General features: G+C 37.9%; 1 protein-coding gene across 19 annotated transcripts in view; it reads right to left on the minus strand.

The window, feature by feature from the left end:
* Window positions 1-2,434: 2,434 nt before the first annotated feature.
* The window catches only part of kcnma1a (potassium large conductance calcium-activated channel, subfamily M, alpha member 1a), a 230,144-nt gene continuing 210,119 nt past the window's right edge, over window positions 2,435-22,459 (minus strand). For 8 of the 19 annotated variants that reach the window (XM_047352356.1, XM_047352353.1, XM_047352355.1 and 5 more), the window contains 8 exons: window positions 21,833-21,946; window positions 20,533-20,616; window positions 17,477-17,607; window positions 14,337-14,531; window positions 13,805-13,923; window positions 13,485-13,709; window positions 10,579-10,607; window positions 2,435-6,949 (listed from right to left, as the gene is read on the minus strand). In XM_047352356.1, coding sequence (XP_047208312.1) covers window positions 6,798-6,949; window positions 10,579-10,607; window positions 13,485-13,709; window positions 13,805-13,923; window positions 14,337-14,531; window positions 17,477-17,607; window positions 20,533-20,616; window positions 21,833-21,946 — 1,049 coding nt within the window. In that variant the 3' untranslated portion in view covers window positions 2,435-6,797. The remainder of the gene's footprint in view (window positions 6,950-10,578; window positions 10,608-13,484; window positions 13,710-13,804; window positions 13,924-14,336; window positions 14,532-17,476; window positions 17,608-20,532; window positions 20,617-21,832; window positions 21,947-22,459) is intronic. The other 11 variants (XM_047352359.1, XM_047352358.1, XM_047352351.1 and 8 more) reach the window with 3 other exon arrangements.

A 22,459-nucleotide genomic window follows, 5' to 3' on the forward strand; every position in this document is an offset into this window, starting at 1 on the left:
ACCTCTGTGGCTGTGGATGAAAGACAGCCCGTTCTGTCCGCTAACCACACTGCACGTTACCGTTACCACGGTGATGGGGTCTCTGCTGTCTTCCTTCCAGACTGGGAGACCGCTCCGCTCGGCTTCATAGGGACCGCTTCTCTTTAGGGAACTTCTCTAGGACAGTTTGCTTCTGCAGGCCTCAGAGAGAGAAAGTCAAGCCAGGCGTGTACCTTAATTCCCGTTTTTATGAATGAATACTGGGTACACAAACAGTTATTCACTCATACTTAACTTGTGCATATGATCGTGTGATCTTATGATACTCATGGATCCAGTTGAAGAGTTTATGTCTTTTTGCCAGCAAAGAGACATCAGCGCGCTTGTCTCCCCTATCCGGTCCCTTTCAAAGGCCGTGTGGAAGAGGGCGGATGTAGCAACAGCTGTGCTTTATTTGGGCAGTGACGTCACAGGAAGTCCGCAGTTATCCCATTTCCTGGCTGTGCCGGAAGAAGGTTAATGCTTTTATTTTTGAAAAGTTCCAGAAGAATTTGTACCGGAGTTTAATGTGTAAATCCATGGCTGGGTTCCAACAACTAGCATGTGTACTCTATTTTAATGTGACTCATGGATAATTCAGCTCATAACATATTACAATGAGGTTTCCAGTTGATCTTAAGTGAATGCAACTTATATAAAAGGTTGTTCTCCTGCTTTATAAAGTCACTGCTTTGCTTTAAAATAACTACAATTTAATTGATAGTGTTTTATCCATCTTGGCATATTTCAGCAGTGAAGTGTAGAGCACGTCACTTGACACAGACAGGTAATCTGTATTTCACTGAGAAGATCTATGTAGAGGTTGGGGAAACCACGGACTCATTAAATCATGAAAATAATCTGAAGGGCCTACAGCACTTTTTTGCAGTTCCTGCACATGAAAACAAGCCATAATTTTTAAACACCGTGGCTGCACGATTCCCTGGAGGTGCAGCTGACAAAGTGATATGCAGTAGACCAAACTGGGTTGGTGAGATGGGTTTTGTCAGAAAATGTGAAAAAATCCATCAGATCCCTTGTAGTATTAATCTCAGTGCCAGCAAAAAGCAGTCTGATCATACATTTGAAACCAGATATGTGGATACACTAGATAAAAAGGCCTTCCTTCCATAACTGTCTGACTAACCTTTTCCTGTTTTAGGACAGTTAAGATTACCAAAATTATTTATATTTCCATTCTGTGAATGTGCATTGTGCATTACATCAGGATGCCAGAATAATGATGCCATGTTCATCTATTAAAACAATTATCAGCAAGTAAAAACATCATGAGCATTTCCAGCCATCACACCAATCAGGAATGTTATGGATTTTGTGCCCCATGGATGGACAGCTTGGAAATGCACACTTGGACAACGATTTTTATGTCTATAGACATGTCCTGTGAACTGATGAAACTAAACCTTTAGTGTTCGGCCATAATGGTCATTGTTCTACTTGAAGGAAAATGGTGAAGAGGAATGGGCCAAAATTCCAGCAAGACACTGCAAGAAACTTATGGAAGGAGCCCCAAAATATTTGACCCAAGTCATGCAGTTTAAGATGAAGTTCTACCAAATATTGAGGAACTTTATGCAAACTTCTGAATTTCAAGGACATAAAAAAAATCTCTAGATATTATCTCCCAATGTTTTGGCACATAGCAATTTGAAATAATTTTGGTAAATCATTTCCTGCTAAAACAGGAAAGGTTTTATCTGATTCAATGTGAGACAATAAAAAAGTTTGTCTTTTTATACTATGTATGTAAATATCTTGTTTTAACTAAATGTGTAAGCAGCTGTCTAGATATTCTGACTGATGCAGGGTTGCTAAACAATTCTATATAGACAGGATCAACTCAAATTAAGACATGTTCTACATTTAATTGGTAAGAAATGTTTTCTGTTCTGCATTTTGTGAATCTAGTCATATACAAATTTACCATGTAGGAATAGTAAGTTACAACCTGTATTTAAGATAAACCATCAATTGCCAAACTGTATAAGAGGAACACAAAAAAAGTATTTAGCCAAGTATAAAGAAAGCACATTGTAAATACAGTTTCCATTTAAATACGTCATAAATGAGCTTGTGTGTAGAAAAAGCACTGATGTTTCTAAAGTCTAAATATAACCCTTAAGGTCGCCTCCAAAAAATATTGCTTGGGTTGGTTTTTGTTTTTGCAAACCAGTGATCCACAAAATAGTTAATAATTCCCTATGAAATGGTAAAACTTTTACTAAAGCAATTGCTTCCAATTATTTTCATTTACATTACTCTGGCAAAGAAACTAAAAGTTCATGGACTAAAAACTATGCACCCTCCCACATAGAACAGAAATAGTTCAGGAAGAAAAGTGAAATACCTGAGGACGTTTCTTGGCAAGAATTAAAAAAGGGACATGGATCCAAACTTTAGAACACAAATACATCCATTTTAATTTGAGAAAATACAAAAAGAAACCATGTACAATCTATGTACAAACTTTTTGTACAAGACAGAATATTTATCAGCAGATTATATTTGACAGAGTCAGGTAGAATAACTCAGCACCGTCAAATAATCCGTTTATCCTTCAAATCTAAAACACATCCAAGCTAATTATAATGCTATGTCAGACTCCTGTATACTGCAATGACAATATGCCAACAATTCCTATCTGGGATAATCAACGGTAGTATTCTGAAATCTTCCTGAAATGATAAACAGGAACCATTTTTTTGGACAAAACTGCTGAACGCAACTTTAATGTGTTGTTAAGACTTGAGACCTACCTCCATTGCCCATCTTATAGTAGTATATCTAGTACAATCCCTTGCACATAAATTATACCCATCTTTTACAGTCACAAACATTATAACTGAAAATAAAAATAATGCAACATAATGCCACATTAACAAATGATGCATCTTATTCTTTGATCTTTGATTTTCTAAGTGAAAAACCATGTGTGATGTAACAAATATGGGCTTGTGAATCCTTCAGTCATCCAAATTTCACTGCACAATGTGACATGACCTGTAACAGAGACAATATGCATAATTTGACCTCTGGAGGTTGTAACTTCCCGAGCTCTGACGACCTCAATGCCACTTTTCGCTTTAGTGGGACTTAATTTTGGGCCCTCCTCCTGACCTCCTGCACTGCCTGGCACAATACTGGCATGGAGGCATTGGTGGCTTGGATGTTCTCCATGTCAGTACTAGACACTGTTTCTCACAGTGGATAAAAAAAACCCCTCTTATCTTTTATGAAGTGAATGACTGAAGGATGCGTGTTCAACTCTTCATGGCACTTAACAAAAAAAAGCTTTAGAGGTATGCAGTACAAAGACATTCCTAAAGGTGTAGGAAGAACATCTTAGTCCAGTGTTGTCCATAACGCTGGTTTGAATAAGTTGTACTAGTGGGGTTTAGGTAGAAATAGCACAGTCATCAGGTATATGTAAAATAAATGATGTATTAATTCATGTGTTGTCAGTTTGAACCATTAAATGCCTTAAAGGTACCATGTAAACAAATCAAAAACAGTTGTGACAGTTTGCGACAGATAATGACAAGCTGACAAAATGGAATGTAAACCTTGGATTGTAACAAAGTAAAAACCAGGAAAGCCAAGGATGTTCTCACTTGTTGATAACTGTTGCTGAATTGGTGCTACCTTCCATTTCAAATGTTGAACCAGATCTGACTTTTCCTTGAATGTTTGAGTCATTGTCATGTTATTAATAATTTATTAGCATTCAGGCGAGCAAAATTGCTATAAACAACCGAATTATACAAGCATTTTACTCACATATACTTTTTTATTTTTTTTTAAGAAATCTATTTACTACAATGTGTGACAATGATGTAATCACAGTTCCAAAAGTTCACTTCAGGACAATGTGTATGAAGCGCCAGTATAGTTACACCCAATAGACAGACACTGAAGCTTTTTGTTTGAGAAAGACGCGAAGTCTATATCATGAGTTGAATTTACACAAACATGTTTAGCACAATATATTTTTTTTCCACATTCCAAAAAGGTATCCTATGTTTGGAGTTAATTTTCCTTTACAGTCCACAGAGAAGAGAATCACTGCAGTAAACAGACAGCATCTTCTTATATATTTATTTTATTAAAATATGTTGTCTCGTGATAATGCTAGCACACTGTGCTGTGGTTTTCGCATCCTCTTTCTCCACAGTAGAGACCTAATTTAGGTCAAACACGTCTCTTGAAGGTCAGTTAGCTCTGGCCTGGACACAGTGGGAGCAACGTCATCTTCTTTGACTCCTCATCACCACTCCAAAACAGAATTCGCCTACATCTACCCTTACACATTGTTTGGTAGACACAATGCAACTGAACAATGCTTAAGGTGAGCTCAAGTTAATTTCTGATTGCACTCAATGGAGCCAAGCTGTGAGTTTTGTCTGCTCCGGAGCGATGCAGTCTGTTAGTAATAGGATGCGGGGGGTAAAATAATTTAATATATTGTTTAAATAAATGTGAAAAATAAATAGTAATTTTGCTCAAACACAAGTTTAGTTAATATGTTAAAGATTTTGACTACCTTCTTAAACAATTTCTTATAGATTCTTTGTTAGAAAAATAAATACAAATTGGTTATGCTTATGGGTATAAAATAAAGTGTAAATATATAAATCCACCAACACATTTCAATAAGGTTTACTCCGTAAGAGCTGGATCTGGATCTACAGGTGCACAAAGGCTGGCATTGAGAACACAACCACATCTTCAGTGTTCTTTAATGCCATCTGTGCACTTGTTGCATTTCTACCAACTATGATTGTTTTACAGGATGAATTGCAGCTGGTTAACTTCTAGGAGTTTTGAGACATTTGACATACGGATTGGCAGCAGAGAACATCCAAGCTCTTAACTGCCTCTGTGCCAACCCTGTGCCAGGCAGTGGCTTTGATCAAACGAGGGCCCACTATTGCCCACTTTTATGCACTATGTGGCATTTCCTTTAACAGACACAAACTTTAAGATGAAACCAAAATGAAAAAAATGTTCAGAAAATGGCAGCACTCTTCTTTGTGATCCCCGTTCTGTCACAGATGCTACGGTGACGTGTTTAGGAAAGTCAATCAGCTTTCATGATGAATCAATCATAGTTGGGTGTTTTTCTTTTTAATCTTAATGCAACTTAATTGTTTGTAGATCCAAACCCTTTAGCTTTTATTACTGTTAGTAGTCTTGTTTTAGTACTAGGATCGTTCATGCTGTTCCCTCCAGGCTGCACCAATACATACAATCCAGTGAGGGTGGGTGCTTTACAGTGTTAAGTGTGACACAGGAGAAACAAATGGCTGAGATGCACAGGTTCACACACAAGACTTAATATATGACGGACTGGACAGGTTGAACTTTAACGTTTCTATGTTTTCAGACCAATCAACCAAACTATAAAGTTTGTGTTATCAGTGGTCCAATGCCCAGGGTGTCACACCTTAGGGGGCATCACCAGTACTTGAGGGCAGGCTGGAAAAGCTAGGATTTCAGTTGTTTATTTGCATGTCCAGTCAATGGTTAGCCAGTGCTGCCCTGTTTTTGCACAGTGTAAGCACAGTGAGAAAATTGTTCTGATTAGCAGCTTCTGATTCTGTTAAATTAAAAGGCAATTTCATCATTTTTGTGTGATCTACACTGTATTTGTTTAAAATCTAAAATATTAAAACTGACCAAACCTGAACATGACAGTTCTACACTGGGCAGGAACTCCTTTTACACAGTTAAAATATGCTGTCTTTTCATTTTAGCATACAGAAGAAGGGGCTCACCCAAGGTACCACTTGTGTAAGAACCACCACAGTGTGGTATATAGGGGGATTAGGCACACATGTATGGTTGAATGTGAATCTCAGCCTTAGTATTTGACATATCTGCAGACAACATATGTGTACAGAGTTGTCTTTCAAGGAAGCATGAACCTTCATTGCACCATTCTCTTAGTTAATAGATTTCTGCTTTGCAAGGTGATTATGTTCTGCAAGGTTTGAATGCTCTTGCTCAAAGTAATGATTCAAGGTAAATCTGCAAACCATAAGCAACAACACGATGGATAACAACCGAAGAACAAGATTAGTATGCATTCAAAGCCCAGCGCCCCTTCTCTTCCCTTTCCTCCTTCTTCTTTCCATCCATATGTTAATCCCCTCCGAGACAATTTACTGGTGGAGGGATGATGCTTCCAGTTGTTCTGTCAAGAGAAGCTTTTTTTTGTTTTAGTGCAAATAGAAAACAGAAGCAGGCAGAAGATATGATGACGATGAACCCAGCTGGTTTTACATGACACATCTGGGAAGATCTTTGGGAGATGATAATATCAGTTTATCGCTTCAATCCTCTATCTTCAATGACCCATCACCACCTTATACATGGTCTTGTGAAGAGGTGAACTATTGCAAAGAATAACAGGAAGTACTTTTTTTGTCAATTCTTAAAATAATGTAAAAAAAAGTGCTAGGGGTGAGGGGCTGTACAGTCCTTATTTGATTGTCAATATGTACATATCTATGGATACATTTATAAATTAAACAGAGTCCAAAGCATGGAAGTAACATCAAGGTATACACACAGGAGATCCCTTCTAGTCCGGGTTTCCATTCAACCCTTGACTGGAAGAAAGAGTGAAGAGAAATGTGTCAGTCTTCAATGCCCTTGCCGGTATCATCGTCACATCTCCACCGGTGATCTCTGCTCATCTCCTTAGACAGAGTGCACAGATGTCTGGTGAGTTATCTAAGAAACCCCCCTGCCCCTGTTCAGCATTCATCTTCAACTTCTCTGATTGGTGGGATCAGGCTACTAGTAGATTTGTATTGGTTGACTTGGTTGGCCATGTGAGTGCTCATGGGCTTGATCTGAATGTTCCTTGGGTAGGCATTTTCCGGTTCATCTGTAAACCATTTCTTTTCTGAAGAGAACAAGGCAGAAGAGGAAGAAAACAATGAGTTAGCTTGGAAAAACTTGTTACATCAGGTTACTTACAAACAAAATGCCTCAGTTTAAGTGAGATTATTATGACATGGCTTTGCTTTATGGACAATCTCAAACTGTAAGGTTTGTTAATTGACTGGAAACCAATTTGAAGTTCATACAGTAGCACACATTTCTAATACTACATTGAAAGCACATGCAAATAATGTGTCAGAATTTTAAGTTGTGAGAACATTTATTTTCGGTCTGATAAGATTCAATAATAGTTGTTTTAGTGTTACAGAGTCAAATATTTGGTTATGTTTACAGGCTTTAAGACACAGTAGATATGTCCACCAAAAATAGAACTAAGAATAATCTTTTATTTATGTTGCAATAAACTCCTCGCTTTGAGGATTTAGGCCTGAAGAAGCACATGCAATGAAAATATTGTTGTAGCATATTGTGATGACTATGGCTGTTGCAATTAAACCATGTTTGCCTCAGTTTATATTTGGGTTTTATTGTCACAAAGTCCAAACTGTTCTCTGTAAGCTTTAGCTTCTCAGTCACTAAGATTTACTTCAGATTAGGTCATAAAGAGCACTAAAAGTCCATCAAACTGTTCAAAAGTAATACATCCTACCAAATATTACATCCAAGCATTGAGATAAGGTGCACACTGAAAATGTGATGAAGATTGTGATTTGAAATATTAGTATTATCAGATATTAAAAACTTGATGCAACTGCTTTGATTGATTTAGATTTATTGTTGTCATGTCATTGGACTTGTGTTAGTTTTACTTATAGTTTATTGACCCTTGATGTTTTACAGTGTAAAGTTTTTTTGTGGGTGTGTTGTACTTTAGTGCTCTGTTGAGCTGCAATCACTTTCGGACACCCAGGACTTTAACAGGTTTTTCCTGGTTAAATAAAGTTTTACAAAGTGTATACTTTTAATGGACCTTTAAAACAACAATGTCAAGATTTCATGCAACATTAGTCCAAGCGTACATTTAGAACCCAGTAAATACCAACAGTGTTTTCTACAAATTTCTGAGCATACACAGCTAAAGCAGAGCGACCTAAAGAGGTACAAATCAACTTTTTTTTGCAGATCAACAGTAGAAACTGGGCCTTAAGGGTTCTATCTTTATGTTAGTGCTATTTTTTAAATTTCATCTGAACTTGTTTAATTTTGCAATATTTGTCCTAAATCGACTTAGGGCTGCTCTCCTTGTTTGAACGGTCGCTACTGCAGCTTGGTACATGTATACGTAACAGCCCCACGTTCAGGTATTAAATCGTCTCACTGCAACATGCCCCCGTAGCGAGTCAGAAGTTGGAATTTCTCCTCCTCTGCCTTGGCAGCGCCAAGTCAGCCCCTTGAGCCAGCGGCTTGAACTGATAAGGCTCAGGCCCAATGGGCTCCATAAAGCCTCTCTTAACCTCTGATGATGAGGGGGGTGAAAAATCCTCCACCTCAAAAAATCTATCCATGGCTAAACAGCCACTGTCACTCTGCTCACTCTCCATGTGACAATGTACCAAAATGAGCAAGCTGCCAATTTCCCTTCTCCTCCTGACCACACCCCTGCTTAACCCCCTCCGCTCATCCCCACACTTGGCACTACCCACTTTGGTGGCATTTTTCAAAATTTCTCTGAGGGCGGACTTGTTCTTCTACATGGAGTTTAGGTACACTTTAATGTTCTTAGAAAAAGCTTTATTTCCTGCTAACTTTAAATATTGGGCATGTTCAGGAAGGATTTAACGTAATATTGATATTGATATTGCAAATGCCTTTTGAAGCAGAAAAACGCTGATCGACATAAGTCATTTTATAAGACACTCTTTAATCTAAAACCAGTTCAGAGTTTGCAGAAATATCTTATAATTGTCTTCTTAAAAATCAAGTGTTGCTGTAAAAGATGAATATAAAGGTATTTTTCATGCTAAACTACACAAAAGCTTAATGGGATAGTTAACGACTTTTGATATGAGGTTCTGCTTAGAAGCAGTAAATATCTTACCTACAGTGGATAAAACCATTTCTTAATTTAGCATAATTCCAGATAAGTTGGTCTTGTACTAGCTGACCAAGAGGGACCAAGAAAAAAGTGGACTTCTATCCTGTTAAAACAACTTGCAGAAGCATCATAGAAGTTTATAGAAACAATGTTTTATGAATCTTTAAACCACTGTCACATTTGCATTGGCTGCTTATTTTCAGAGATGTCAGTGACTAATGATTAACTCTCTGGAGTTAACTCCAGTTATCTGTTCATTATTAGTGCACTTCAGCCTGACAAATCCAATGTTTACCCTTCATTTACCATTAATTAAGTTTGGTTTTTAGGGTAATATATTACAGTTTTGATGCACAATATCTGACATATTTTATAGTAACCCTTTTTAAAAACCATTGTGAGTTTGAGAGCAAAAAATTGATATAAAAGAATATTTATTGTTTAAGACAAAATCTCTCAATGTTTAAAATAACACAGTTTCCTTCTGAGGTGAGAGAAGGGTGCACTGCCAGTTGTCAGAAGTTTGTAAACTCTTCTTCACTCTGCACATTTCCCTTCCTTTCGGGTTCAAGTTGTAACATCAAGTTTAACTTTGCTAGGTGGAGCAAACCTTCTGTGCATGTGTGTGCGTTGCTTGCATGGGTGAAGATTAATTTGTAGGGGTTTGTGTGTCTGTGTGTGCATCAGCAAGCTCAAGGCTGCAGAGCTGTGTGTTAGAGCACAGACATTTGATGTGTGGAATTGTGCCTAAGGTGAAGCAAGATGTCTGCCATCTCTCTCCATGGTCTGCTGTTGATACGGTGAACTTAGTGATGTCGCCTCTAACCAACATATCAGGTGCAGGTGCACAGGGTTACAAGGAGGGAACTTACAGACTCATATCCCCCTCTTTAATATAAAATCTAAATTGGTTATGCCTCCCACTTTCTCAGTGTGACTGATGGCACAGGGCTGGACACACTTTCTTTTAAGTTCTCTGGAACGGTAAGTAAATCGACTCCATCAGTTAGGGGGTATTTGAATGAGTCTGACCTACATGTGGGTTTGCACAGCTGAAAAAATGTTGCCATTCTGTGCTTTAAAGATCTGCTAAAACACAGTAACCTACTGCACTCCATGGGAACATGTGTGTGACATCTTAAAGCCTGCCACAAGTCGTCTGATAGCATTCAAACAAGAGGGAAGATGCACAGACACACAGACCTCTCACACAATGCAAATCATCCCAAGTTCAAACAAATCATAAAAGGGGGCATGGAAAATAATGTAAAGAAACAATGCATTTCAGAGAAAAATAATGCTTAGATCATCAACTAAGGGAAGTGCACAAACAAAAGTGGGGAAGGTATTGTCTCAGCCTCATGCAATGTGGAGATGGGCCTGGTCATGGCAGGTAGGAGGCAAGAGCAGCAGCAGACATTTTGCTTTCAACATGAAAGCAAAGCTTAAACTGAGGCATGGTTTGCTCAACATCTGGAGAATGTAATAAAGAAAACAAACTCCCCTCGTCATAACAATATCCACATGGGACATAGTTATGAAGCAGAACCCCAGGTAAGAGTTGCTAAGTCATGCAGAATCGTTAACTTGCATACCTTGGCCCATTCTATTCATCCTTGTTGCACTTCAGAAAAAAAGGTAAGTAATCTACTGTAAGTAAGTAATATTTACAGTCAATACACAACCTACAAAATGACTAATCACTCTGTGTAAAGCTTGCATGTTGTCAGTTCTGAATTTGGGCAGTTTAATACATCTTAATTTCAAGATGTATTGAGAGCTCCTCATCTGCACTTTCGTAATTCCTAAGAATAATCAAATCAAATCTCCATGGTTTTAGTATGTGTAACCGTTTAAAAATTACTTCAATTTCATGTCTGAAAAATTATTTTTAGGGGAGAGGGAATGCTAAATACATACCCACCTTCACTGTTACCAGCACCATCTGGCTTATGGCTTAAAATAAGTTAATCATTTATCACAGTAGCATATTTTCACATAATGTTTAGAAAAATCCAACCTTTATACTGAGAACATTTATTCAGTTAAGAACAAAATCCGATGTTTGGAAATATTATTTTTACTTGAAATAAAATGTATCACTATTTTTAGAGCAGAAATTGCAATGTCTAGCCGTAATGCTGTAAAATATTTTATGTTTTGAATTTCAGTTATTGTCACAAGCTGTTCCTCACTGTGGTTATTTACATGGCAGATTAGGCTCATGACGGGATACTTTGTAATGCTTCTGTCTGGGGCCGGTTTGTTAGGTCTCCAAGGTACTGTCCTCGGACAACATTACTCCTGATTTTGTCCTCCTCACTGGATAAATCACCATGTAAATCTTCACTTTATGAACTAAAATTCAAGCTGTGGACTTTTCTGTCACTATTTTTGTCTTTGGTGGCCATTGCATTATGCATTGTTGCCCAAGCTCAGCATTCCAGACCAGTCCAGTCGGAACATTTAGCTACGTTCTTGACTGCCTTGTTGTTGTTTTTTCTTCAACACTTTCTCAATTTCAGACACCAAACTGTATACAACTATCGTTAGCTACAACTGAATACAACTGAACAAAATAATCAAAAATAATTATGCTACAGACACTACATATTTACATAGTATATAAGAAGGACACCTAGCCATTTTTTCTCATTCTCTGACTCAGACTAAACTGTTTTTGGTTTAGGTAGTTAGAATTACCAAAATAATTTCTATTTGCTAAATGCCAGAATAATTTATTACGCTCTTCAAATTCAAAAATGTAACATGATGATGATGTTATGGCTTTGTTAGCTTCTGATTATGGCTTTGTTAGGTTAATTCACAGCTAAGTTAGATGGAGTAACACCTATGGATGTAAGGCAACACCTCAAACATGCTGCTTCCTTTTATGACATATTGGAAAAATAAAAAGAAGTCAACCAAGTTGTCAGGAAGAGAATTGTGGATCTCCTGAAGTTGCCACGGTCATACATTCAAGCAATTATATAAACACCATGGGAATATCCAATCATCAGATCAATCAGGAAGGTGACAGGTTCCCAGAGATGGACCCATGCCATACAGTTTAAAAAGCAATTCTACCAAATACTAAGGAAGTGTTAGTAACTTTTAAATTTGATGAAGGTAAATAAAAATCTCTAAAATGATCTTTCATTATTCTAGCATTTAGCAAATAGAAGTTATTATAGTAATACTAAATGAACTACAATATACCAGAATATTTTTATTCATATTTAATGTCAGATTGTGATTTTTAAAAATGGTTACGTCATTTAATACAGCATATGTAAACGTCTGGCGTCAACTATACATACATTTAAAGATCTGAAATATTTCCCTCACCATAGATAAGGGCAAGTTTAGATGTTCGCTATTTTACTGTAGTCATTTACAGATGTATGAGGATCAACACACATATGCCTTACTTGAATCACATGTTCTCTTGTCTTTCCCTTTTTAAAGAGTGGTTCAGAGAAATATGTTTCTGTTTCATTTTACGTTTTTGCTCCGGGATAACTAAGGAAATAATGCACTACTAATTAAAGTTCATAGACACTTTGATGAAATTTAAAAAGTGAAGAGTGAATTTCAAGTTACATTAATTTTAAAGGAATTGTTTGAAATGCCAAAACCCTTGCCACCTGTATTAAAAACAAACATATATTTTAATAGGGCACTGAAATTAAAGGTTTGATTTTTCTCAAATTTATCAGCGTGAGATTATGCTACACCAATAAAAGTGTATTTATTATAAGGGTTATTACATGTTTTTGCCAGGGGTGCTAATAAATGTGGCGGTTGCTGCAACACAAGTTAGGATCTTTCATTCAACTTGAAATAATTTTGTAACTGAATAACAAACAGAACAGAAAATAACAGCCTATTCAACATGGACATGCAAAAAAGCACGACAGATGAACCATGGTTGAGAAAATGTCAACACTGCTAAGGACTGATGATCTTATTAGTAGTATATCTAAAAGCTGAATTTTCACTGTATATCACAATACAATACATCCATGATCTAGGCACTGATCATGTGCACAAATAACCACCAAACAACAATTACAAACACCACAAATACTACAGTTAGACAGAAAACAGCTAGAGTATAGACAGATACAACAGATGGACCAAACAACATACTAAAAGTTTGTTGTGGTTGCATTTTTAACATAAGCTTTTTTCCAACAACAATCAGTGTCATCCAAGCAAAAAGTTAGATTATGTGTTATGCCACGAATCAAAAAGAAACAAATGTGAACCGTTGTCTAGCCGTTTTATTGATTTTGTGTTTTCCTGTTATGATCACTGCAATGTGAAAACTGCATGCAGATGACTGTAAAAAAAATAAAATAAATCAGCACAAACCACACATCACATTGCATCTGTCATCACAGCCTGCACACGAATACACACACCTAAAAAATGCAGGTCACGTATAAAACACTTAACATGCAAATTGATAGCACACAGGACATATAAGTGCACCTACTTCTGTTTCTCACGCGCCTCTCTGCTCTTACTGCTGCGGTTCTGCCGGTTGGAGGGGGGCACAGAGTGCACCGAGGAGCTCTTTTTGCTGGAGGAATGGGAGGAGTGGGAAGAGTGGGATAAGCTTGTTCGTGACTGGCCGGCGTTGTGGTCAAACTGCATGAGGCAGAAGATCAAATCTGTGGGCACCAGCTCAAACTCGTACGGGGGATTTGTGATCACATATCTGCCCAAACAACAAATATTTGAAAGGTTGATATTCAACAAATTTTATTTCTAAACATTAAGGGTTTTGGCAAAGAGAATACTCTGATACTGTACCGTTTTGTGCACTGGCTTGGTGTACCGAGATGAGCGTCTCTTAATCTGTAGATCCCAAAACATAGCATGTTGTATGTTTTCAGCGCTTTACAGAACAAGTCACCGTAGCAGCCACCATCCTGACGAACAACAAAATAAATGCTTGTGAACTTCCGCAATGCCAGTTAAAGTACTTTGTATTACAATTAATCAGCTCTTTATCTGCTTTTTATTCCAAGTGAGTGCCAACTTCTAGGACTGGAGACTTCAGCAGTCTTTTTAAACCATGCCATAATTTATTCTGGAGGAAAAAATCTACAGAACTTGAGGCTCTGAACAACAATAAAACTTGGAATAAACAGGTTGGAACCAATTCCATTTCCTTTGTAGCACTGTTTGTCCTCTATCAAAGTGTTCTCTGCCCACTGAGGCTTGCTTTTTGTGATTACTGTTGTTCACAAAGGATTAAGGATTGTGACAAGCAGAGGCGGCCAGATGTGTGCTGCTGGGTATTGCCAAAACGATGTCATTTCCACTCAAAGCATTCGCTTACCCCTAAGTCAGCAAAAGGGCCGTCATACAGGGCCAGCTGGGCGACACGACACCTGTCTCTATTGGCCAGCGTCTGCGGTGTGCTGTAGCCTCCTTTCAACGCATTCTCCTCAGCTAGAAGGCCCTCCAGCTCTGGCGTGGCTCCTCCTGTGACTAGTGTCCGGATTAGTGTGAGGATGTTATCATTGAAGTATGTCTGGAGAAAACACAGATGGGATTTCTGTTAAAAAGAAAAACTCCCCCAGTCCCCACAGAGGAGGTGTCAGATGAGACATGCAGTTATGTTTACCTTCACCATAACTTCTTGCAAAGACCTGAAAAGCAGATGAGCTGATGTGCTCAGGGAAAAGTGTTTTTTACCACTGTATTTCATTGACTGAAAACCAAAAAATATTTTTTCTTGTGTTATTAAGTTTAACACAGAAGAAACAGCTAAAAAACCACAAAAATAGCCTCTTTTTCTTTAAAGCTACTCCTCACAGAGCTGGTATAAGGGAAGAAATTAACTAAGCACCTGCTTGACATGGGCTACATGGTGGCGCTGTTGGTGGCACCTTTGCCTTGCAGCAAGGTCCTGGGTTCGATTCCTGGATACTCCAGCTTCCTCCCAAAGTCCAATGACAGGTTAATTGGTCTCTCTAAATTGCCCTTACGTGTGTGAAAGAGTGGGTGAATGGTTGTTTGTCTGTTGCCCTGCGATGGACTGGCGACCTGTCCGGGGTGTACCCTGCCTCCTGCATATAAACTGCTGGAGATAGGCACCAGCTTCCTCACGACCCACTATGGAAGAAGCTGTGTAGAAAATGACCAACCTACTGACCTGCCTTGCATATAAAATGTAGTAACAGATGCAGGTATAAACTCATTTGCGCTTCTAAAGGTTTGTATAATTAAAGCAGTGGCACACATAGTGCTGTCCAACCTCTGTTTGTGAATATTTTCCTTTGGTGTCTGAACACATGGAATATTTTTTTTCTCCTTGCTTCCCTAACGGCTGCTAGCGCCTTAGCAATCAGCAAATCCCACAGCTTTTTACCATGCTAGCATACCACACATTACTTGAATGTAACGTCATTCCCATATCTCAGATCCCACATTCGATGACAAATTGAAGGTAGTATAAAAACTTCATATCTGAAGCCGAGCAATTATTTGAAATGTGAACTTTTAATATAATGATTTGAAATAACGGATAAATGTACTACTTTGAATCATACAAAAGCAAATCTTTGAAGTTAATCAGTCATAATTTAATGCCATCAGTTTAATCATTTTTCTTGTTTGTTTCTGTGCTGTTGTCAGATTTCATGGACATTTATAAATGTTAGAAAATACATAACTGATCGTTTCATATGATTATCTCTAAGCAACACCAAATAAGCATGCCATCTTTTCCCTACATTTTCAGAGACTGTATTGAAAAGCTGTAAGATGGACAGAACTGCCAGACCAAGTGAGCAAAACAAAAAAATAACCTCATCTGAGGTTACTAGATGTTATTATTAAATAATCAAACACAGATAATTTAACAGAGATGTTAGTGGCTGATGAACTTAACTGAAAGTGGGTCCCCAAATCAATCTTGCTTAGGGCCATATACAACCTAAGGCCAGCTGTGACTAGATAGGCTTATAAAAGTTCTTTTTTTTTTTGAATACATCATAAACTTCAATGAGTCAAAACATTACTTACAAGCATTTCTCCACTTGCTTGTTAATAAATATACGTAGGGCTGATATTTAAATTCTTTAATATAGTTCTGAAAGCCCTTTCCCATTCTTTAGCTTCAGACCTCTTAGATGTTCTGTTCTGAACAGCTCATTTTGGCTATTTTTAGATCAAGGTTAGTCGATGAAGAAGGTCATACCTTTAAAGAAAATACTTTAGTTGTTGTACTGCCATGAAGGCTCACCATCATTAAACAGTTCTGGGTTACAGTGTGAGATTTCTGTTTTTCACAGATTCTAATAACATTTGGCAGTCCTAATATAAACAAGTAAAACATTTTTTTTCATGGCATTTTTAATTATTCTGCTATAACAGTGCTTTGAATTTTTCACACTTTTTCATGTCACAATGACAAAACGTCACTATATTGTATTGGGATTTTATGTGATGGACAAACACATGTAAGCATACATTTAAGGTGGAAAGAAAATAACCAGAACAACTTCTTCTCCACATTTGCTGGTTCGCCTGCATTGCTTGTGGCAAACTGCAAATAGTACTTCTTTTGGCTCTGTTTTAACAATGGCTTTTCTCCTCCCACTCCTACCTAAAAGCGAATTGTTTACATTCAGTTTGATTAAGAGATATCAGAGTTAAAGATTTGAAACAGAGATTTAAATGGACATTTTACAAAAACAAAGCAGAAGTACTTAAACTGTCACTATTCTTCTGTGAACACTGTTCTACACACTGAACAATATCTTCCTTCTCTTCTGGGACAATAGTTTGACTGCGCTCTCTAGGTGTCTGGTTAGCTTGTCCTTCAAGCTGTTCAGGCCCGGCTTTTTCTTCATGCTAAGACAGCCAATGTCACTCGCCAGCAAGGCCAGAGTGGCAGCACCTCTCTTTGGGCCCCTGACAGGCCTGCAGAGGTTCATGATGGATGAGCAGTGTCCATTAGCCGGCTTCACCTCTGACCACTTCCAGACTACCGCTGACGCCTGTTTTACTCCCCGTGCAGCTCGACACGGCTCAGCCCTCTAACCTCTCTTTCAGCCGGAGGACTGGAGGAATTAAGTCATCACACCAGCAAATGGCAAGAGAAAGACTTATAGTTGGTCTTGAGATTAGGGAGAGCATGATTTACAGAAGACTTCCCCTATCCCCTTCGTAATAAATCCTTATTGAAGTGATGCTGTTGTCAAAAGATGGAAGAGGGTTTTTTTGGTCTGGTATAGCCAAGCTTGTGTCATCACCATTATGACAACCTTCAAAACTGTTTAAACATCTAAAAAGGCTGTTTTTTTCTTTATTTACTACAGCAGTCTCTGAATTTGGCAATTTATTTAAAATCTTTGTTAATCTGTTTCACTTTAAAATGGATCGCGCAGAAGAGCAAAAGCTCAAACATGATCAAGTGTGCAGTGTGCATCTGTTTTTTTGTTTTTTTTCCCAGCATGTTTAGGAGCTCACCGCACTCATCAGGGAGTCGAGTACACTGACAGCAAAGGCGGTGCCACAGGCAAAGGGCTGAGTCAGGTACAGCTCCGTGTCTGGGTCGTCGTCATCATCTTGGTCCAGGAACTGAACATTCGAGTCGTTCACTGAGAGACAGGAAGAAAAGCTGAGTTACAGTGGCTCAAAGCAAGGGCTACATCTGGACACAAGTACATCATATATAATAGTTTAGAAAAGTGTAACTTTTATTTCATCTTGACTTTTGGTATTTTACAGTTAGGTGGAAAAGGCTCAAGTACATGCCCTGAATTAAAAACCTGAGAAAAAAAATTCCAAAACACCTTGCCTTTGTTTTTTGGAGTAGCATAATCTCACATCAAAAGTACATTTCTGCAGTTCTCTGACAGGGTTGGTTTTGTGTGTGGTGGCAGGATAAACTTGTAGGGTTCCTATGCATTTTTCATGGGAAAAATGCTATGCTTTTCCAAACTCAAATTTCCAGGGTTCTCAATCCCTTCTTGTCTATCTATAAATATAGATTCCAAAGTTCACTTTGAATTTATCAGGCTATAAATATAGGATGGACAGATAGAAACAACTTCTAGACGATGGGATGGAGAATAGTCTTGAACACAAATATTGTTTATTTTCTCTTTCGATGGATGGATGGATGGATGGATGGATGGATGGATGGATGGATGGATGGATGGATGGATGGATGGATGGATGGATGGATGGAACTTTTAGACAATGGGATAGAGAATAAGTCTGAATTTAAAAATGTTTTTTTTTTACATCCTTTACAGTCTTTTCTTTTTCATACTTTATACCATTCCAGACCATTTAGAAACCCTGAACTTCTGTCCAAGTCCAGCCTCATTTGTTCTAGCTGCAGTTGTTGTAAACTTTTTAATTATCACTCTGACTGTAGCTATAGGTGGGTTCAAACTATTTTCTTGTAGTCATTCCCTGACTTATGAAAATAAACACATCTGCCTTAATGCAATAGTATCTGCTCTTGTTTTTCTGTTTTGAGGAGCGACTAGGAGAGATATGTCACTGTGTCAGATCATATTTATACCTTAAGAAAAACAAGGTCATAAGATAAAATTTCCTGAACATTAAATTAAAAAATTAAAGTCTGAATAAAAATAATTCACAAATTTATTCTGTATACATTAATTCAGTTTTAAGATAAAAATACCTATTGTTTATAAAATTATAATGTTTTTCCCTCCACTTAATATACACCTAACTACAGGATGGAGTTTATTTTTCTTTGTGAGATTATGCTGCTGTGCAACCAAAAAATAATTTTAGTTTAAGGCATTTTACATATTTTTTATCAGGGGTTCTAATAAATGACAAAGGGACTGGACATTTATGATAGCTTGGAGTTTGAATATGAAGGAATGTTTCCTTTAAATAACATGCAGGGCATTTTCATATACAGCTTTAGAAGTATTTCCTTTACAGCATTTTATTCATACACAGTAGTAACCATTGCAGAAGGTCCAGATGGCAGCGCAAATCTCAATTCAGAGGGAGTAATCAGATTTGGCAGGATGTTTCCAGTATAACAAATTAATTAATATATATTTAACAAAATTTTGCAATATATTTTACTGCAACTTCAACAATGGCTATTACATCACATTAGGACATCATGCACTTATAAAATCATGCTTTGATTTGCAGAGTTTTCCCTGATAGATGTGTTTGTCACATCATCATTGCTTGAGAAACTTACATGATTATCTGTTCCCTGAAATTCAAATTAAATTCAGGTAACAACACAGTTTTTTTCATACCATCATCAGGTGTACATGTGGTCTGCAAAGTGAATTGAATGGCCCATTGTGAATGAAGATAACCTCAAAATGAGAGCACACACTGTGTATTTTTCTAATATTTGGGTTTTATGAGAAACTGTATTTGGGTTTCCATTAGCCGTGGAAATGTAATGTGCTCTGTGTGTAAAGAACGTTTGAATTGTATTAGTTATCACTTTTTAAATTGAATTCCTGAAAAAAAAAATTCTATATTTTGGTGATATGCTCATTTATTGAGAGGCAACTTTACTTCATAGACAAGAATCATATGAGTCTTTGTTTGACTCGAGCAATATAAGCACTTCAAGAATAACACAAAAAATGACAAATAAAACTAAGTGTAAACGAAGTTTTATAACTTAAGAGTTTTACTGATTCAGATTCAGGTTGTTTCTAGGGATGTACCGATATGAATATTTGGGCCGATATCGATATATGATACAAGGATTGATGTTATTGGCGATAAACCGATATTAAGTGATATCATATATATTATATAAACATATATTTTCCTACCCTTTCAACACTGTAAAATAACATTGCCACTCTGTTGGCATTGCTTCTTTGCTTCAGTTAAATACCCCACAATCCTGCATTGCATCACTATCACCGTCAAAATACCACATGGCAAACCCCCTCCCCTCCCAAAAAACATACACAAACTTCAACAAAATATAAATAAACACCAGTTATCAATATTGGCCCAGTTTTATTTATGGGAGAGAAACAATATATACCAATATAAATGACTAACATTTGCCATACCGATGTCGATGCCGATATATCGTGCATCCCTAGTTGTTTTCTTTTTTAGATTTGAAATTGGATTTTATCACTGGTTTCCTGTGAGAAGTGGAGCTAAAACGTCAGTCAAAGAGACAATGAATCAAACAGGCCTCGGCCAAAGGAGAGAAAAGTGGGGTGGGGTGAGGGTGGGGCAGCCCAGCATGCTAGAGTGTTTGGAAGAGGAACAGGAGGGGAGCGGAGGTGCAGAAGAGCATGTTGCTATGAAAATAACCACAAGGACAGACCACACATGATCAAACACAAAATAGGAGTGAAAATCATTAAAAAGGGTTGTCAATTTCAACCAGAATAAAAAATAAAAATGTTTTCAAAGTGAAGCCACGGGAGCAACGTGGGCCTTGAGTGCAGCCAGATAAATCAAGACAAGCTGATGGGGAGCCGAGCAGTGAAGCAAGGGAACTGACGGCAGCAGAGGACAAAGGCTCAGCTTACCCAGCTCTGTTATCATTTGTATGCTGGTTCCACTGTTATTTTCCTGACTGAGAGAAACCAATGGCAGTAGTTTGCCAGGTTTAGCTAATGGTGATGAGGCAGTGCAGAGAGGGGGAGAGATGCTGTTGTTATTGAAACACTTGCAAAGCTTTTTTTTTTCTTAATTGTCGCAGTATCGTTGTGTCGACTCCACAATTACGCTCATGGTTCCCCAATGTCGCTGGATTAAAGTGCTCACAAAGCCGAGGGTGTCACAACGCTAACCAGTTAAAACCACAATCATTTTTATCATGGTAGCACAGTACAAGGGATAAACAAGGTCTTATCCACCAGCAAACCTTCTTCACACGCCATGCAAACAAAATTGATCATGCACCTTTGATAGGGAGTGTTTTTGTGTTTCAGCTTGGCTTTAATCTGCTCCTGGCACTGTAACCTGAAGATATGACACTGTAATTACTGCACATGGTTCCAGTGTGCAGCCACTCTACCCTCTGCATCCTCTTGCTTGTTCCTTAACTAGGAGACAATGTTATCACATCTAGAGTTGATGCCTGCAAGACAGCATGCGCTGGCACAGAAACAGTGCCTGCTACCATTCAAGTGTGGGACTCCAATCTGACAATCTGGTTTTGACCATGATCTGTGTGGTCAGTAAGTGTAATAGGAGAACCTCTATTCAGGTAATGGTTGGGCAGGGTACAAGTAACATTAGGTAGCTGCTTTCCCTTTCTGGCCTTTTCTTAGCTTGCCTCATGCTCCATTGCTCCCTAATTGGGTCAGGGGAGACAAAGTAGCTGGTCTCTGGTGTTTCAGAAGGCCCCTTAGAGATCTGAAAGTTTCATGAGTCCCCATCACCAGTGGGAATACAACCAGTGGCATTGTTATTAATAAATGGACGTATTTTGCAACCAAGGCACTTTTTGCCCTTCTTCCTTTTCTCCCTCTCTCACTCTCTCCATCCAGCTTAGTTTCTCTTGTCCATTAGTGAACAAATTGCAGGAGATAGAGCTTTTGTCCTAAAAGTGCCTGCCTGAGTTCTTCAAATCGACTTGTCATGTGAAAGCAACTAACCACATTGAGTAATGTAGGTAAAAAAGCTTGAAGGTAAACAAAAATTCCAGACGACGCATTCCTCAGTCAATCTGACACTGAATGAGTTGGAACTTTTGGTAGCAGAATGAGGGTCTTGGATTATCAGCTCTGTTTGTTGATGTCTTTGAGTGAATTATGAGCTGATTTGAGGCTACAAGGTATGGCATGCATTATTTGTGTTAGAGGTGGGTGGAAACTGGTTTACCTAGCTCTGTGATGATGGGGATGTTGGATCCGGTGGTTACCGAAGCCTGACGCACAAAGCCATGTAATGGACTGCTGTCTGGAGATGACCTGTCCATTCCAGGAGGCGTGAAACCTGAATGCAACACGAAAAACAGAAATGTGTGATTAATGCGTCATTAACCACCACATGTAACAAAGTATAACCACAAAACTGATATAACTAATCACAAACATTTCTCTTTGTCAGGCTGGAAATGGTAACAAATGTAAAGGGTCTCACTCAAGGTCTAAAAGTGCCACAATCCAACAAATTTGTTAACATGATGTTTGTAAAATGACAATTTAACTAAAATTGAAATACATTATACAATAATGCATATCAAAATATGCCAATCATTTTTACAATTACATGTGTCAAATATTAATTAAAACTATATTTTAATACAGGTAAGTATCTTCTAAAAATACAAGTATTTGTTAAATTACGTGAGATTTCCTGTGCTCTATTGTGTAAAACTATAAATTTTCATTATGGTTAATGGTTAACCTCAACAGACCTAAACTGCAGACAAATCAACCTGTCTGTATTACAGTGCTAGCCCTGCCCACTGACTTTGATTATTGCTGACAGAAATTAAATTCCCAA

Source organism: Girardinichthys multiradiatus, chromosome 22 (assembly GCF_021462225.1).
Source record: "Girardinichthys multiradiatus isolate DD_20200921_A chromosome 22, DD_fGirMul_XY1, whole genome shotgun sequence".
NCBI lineage: Eukaryota > Metazoa > Chordata > Actinopteri > Cyprinodontiformes > Goodeidae > Girardinichthys > Girardinichthys multiradiatus.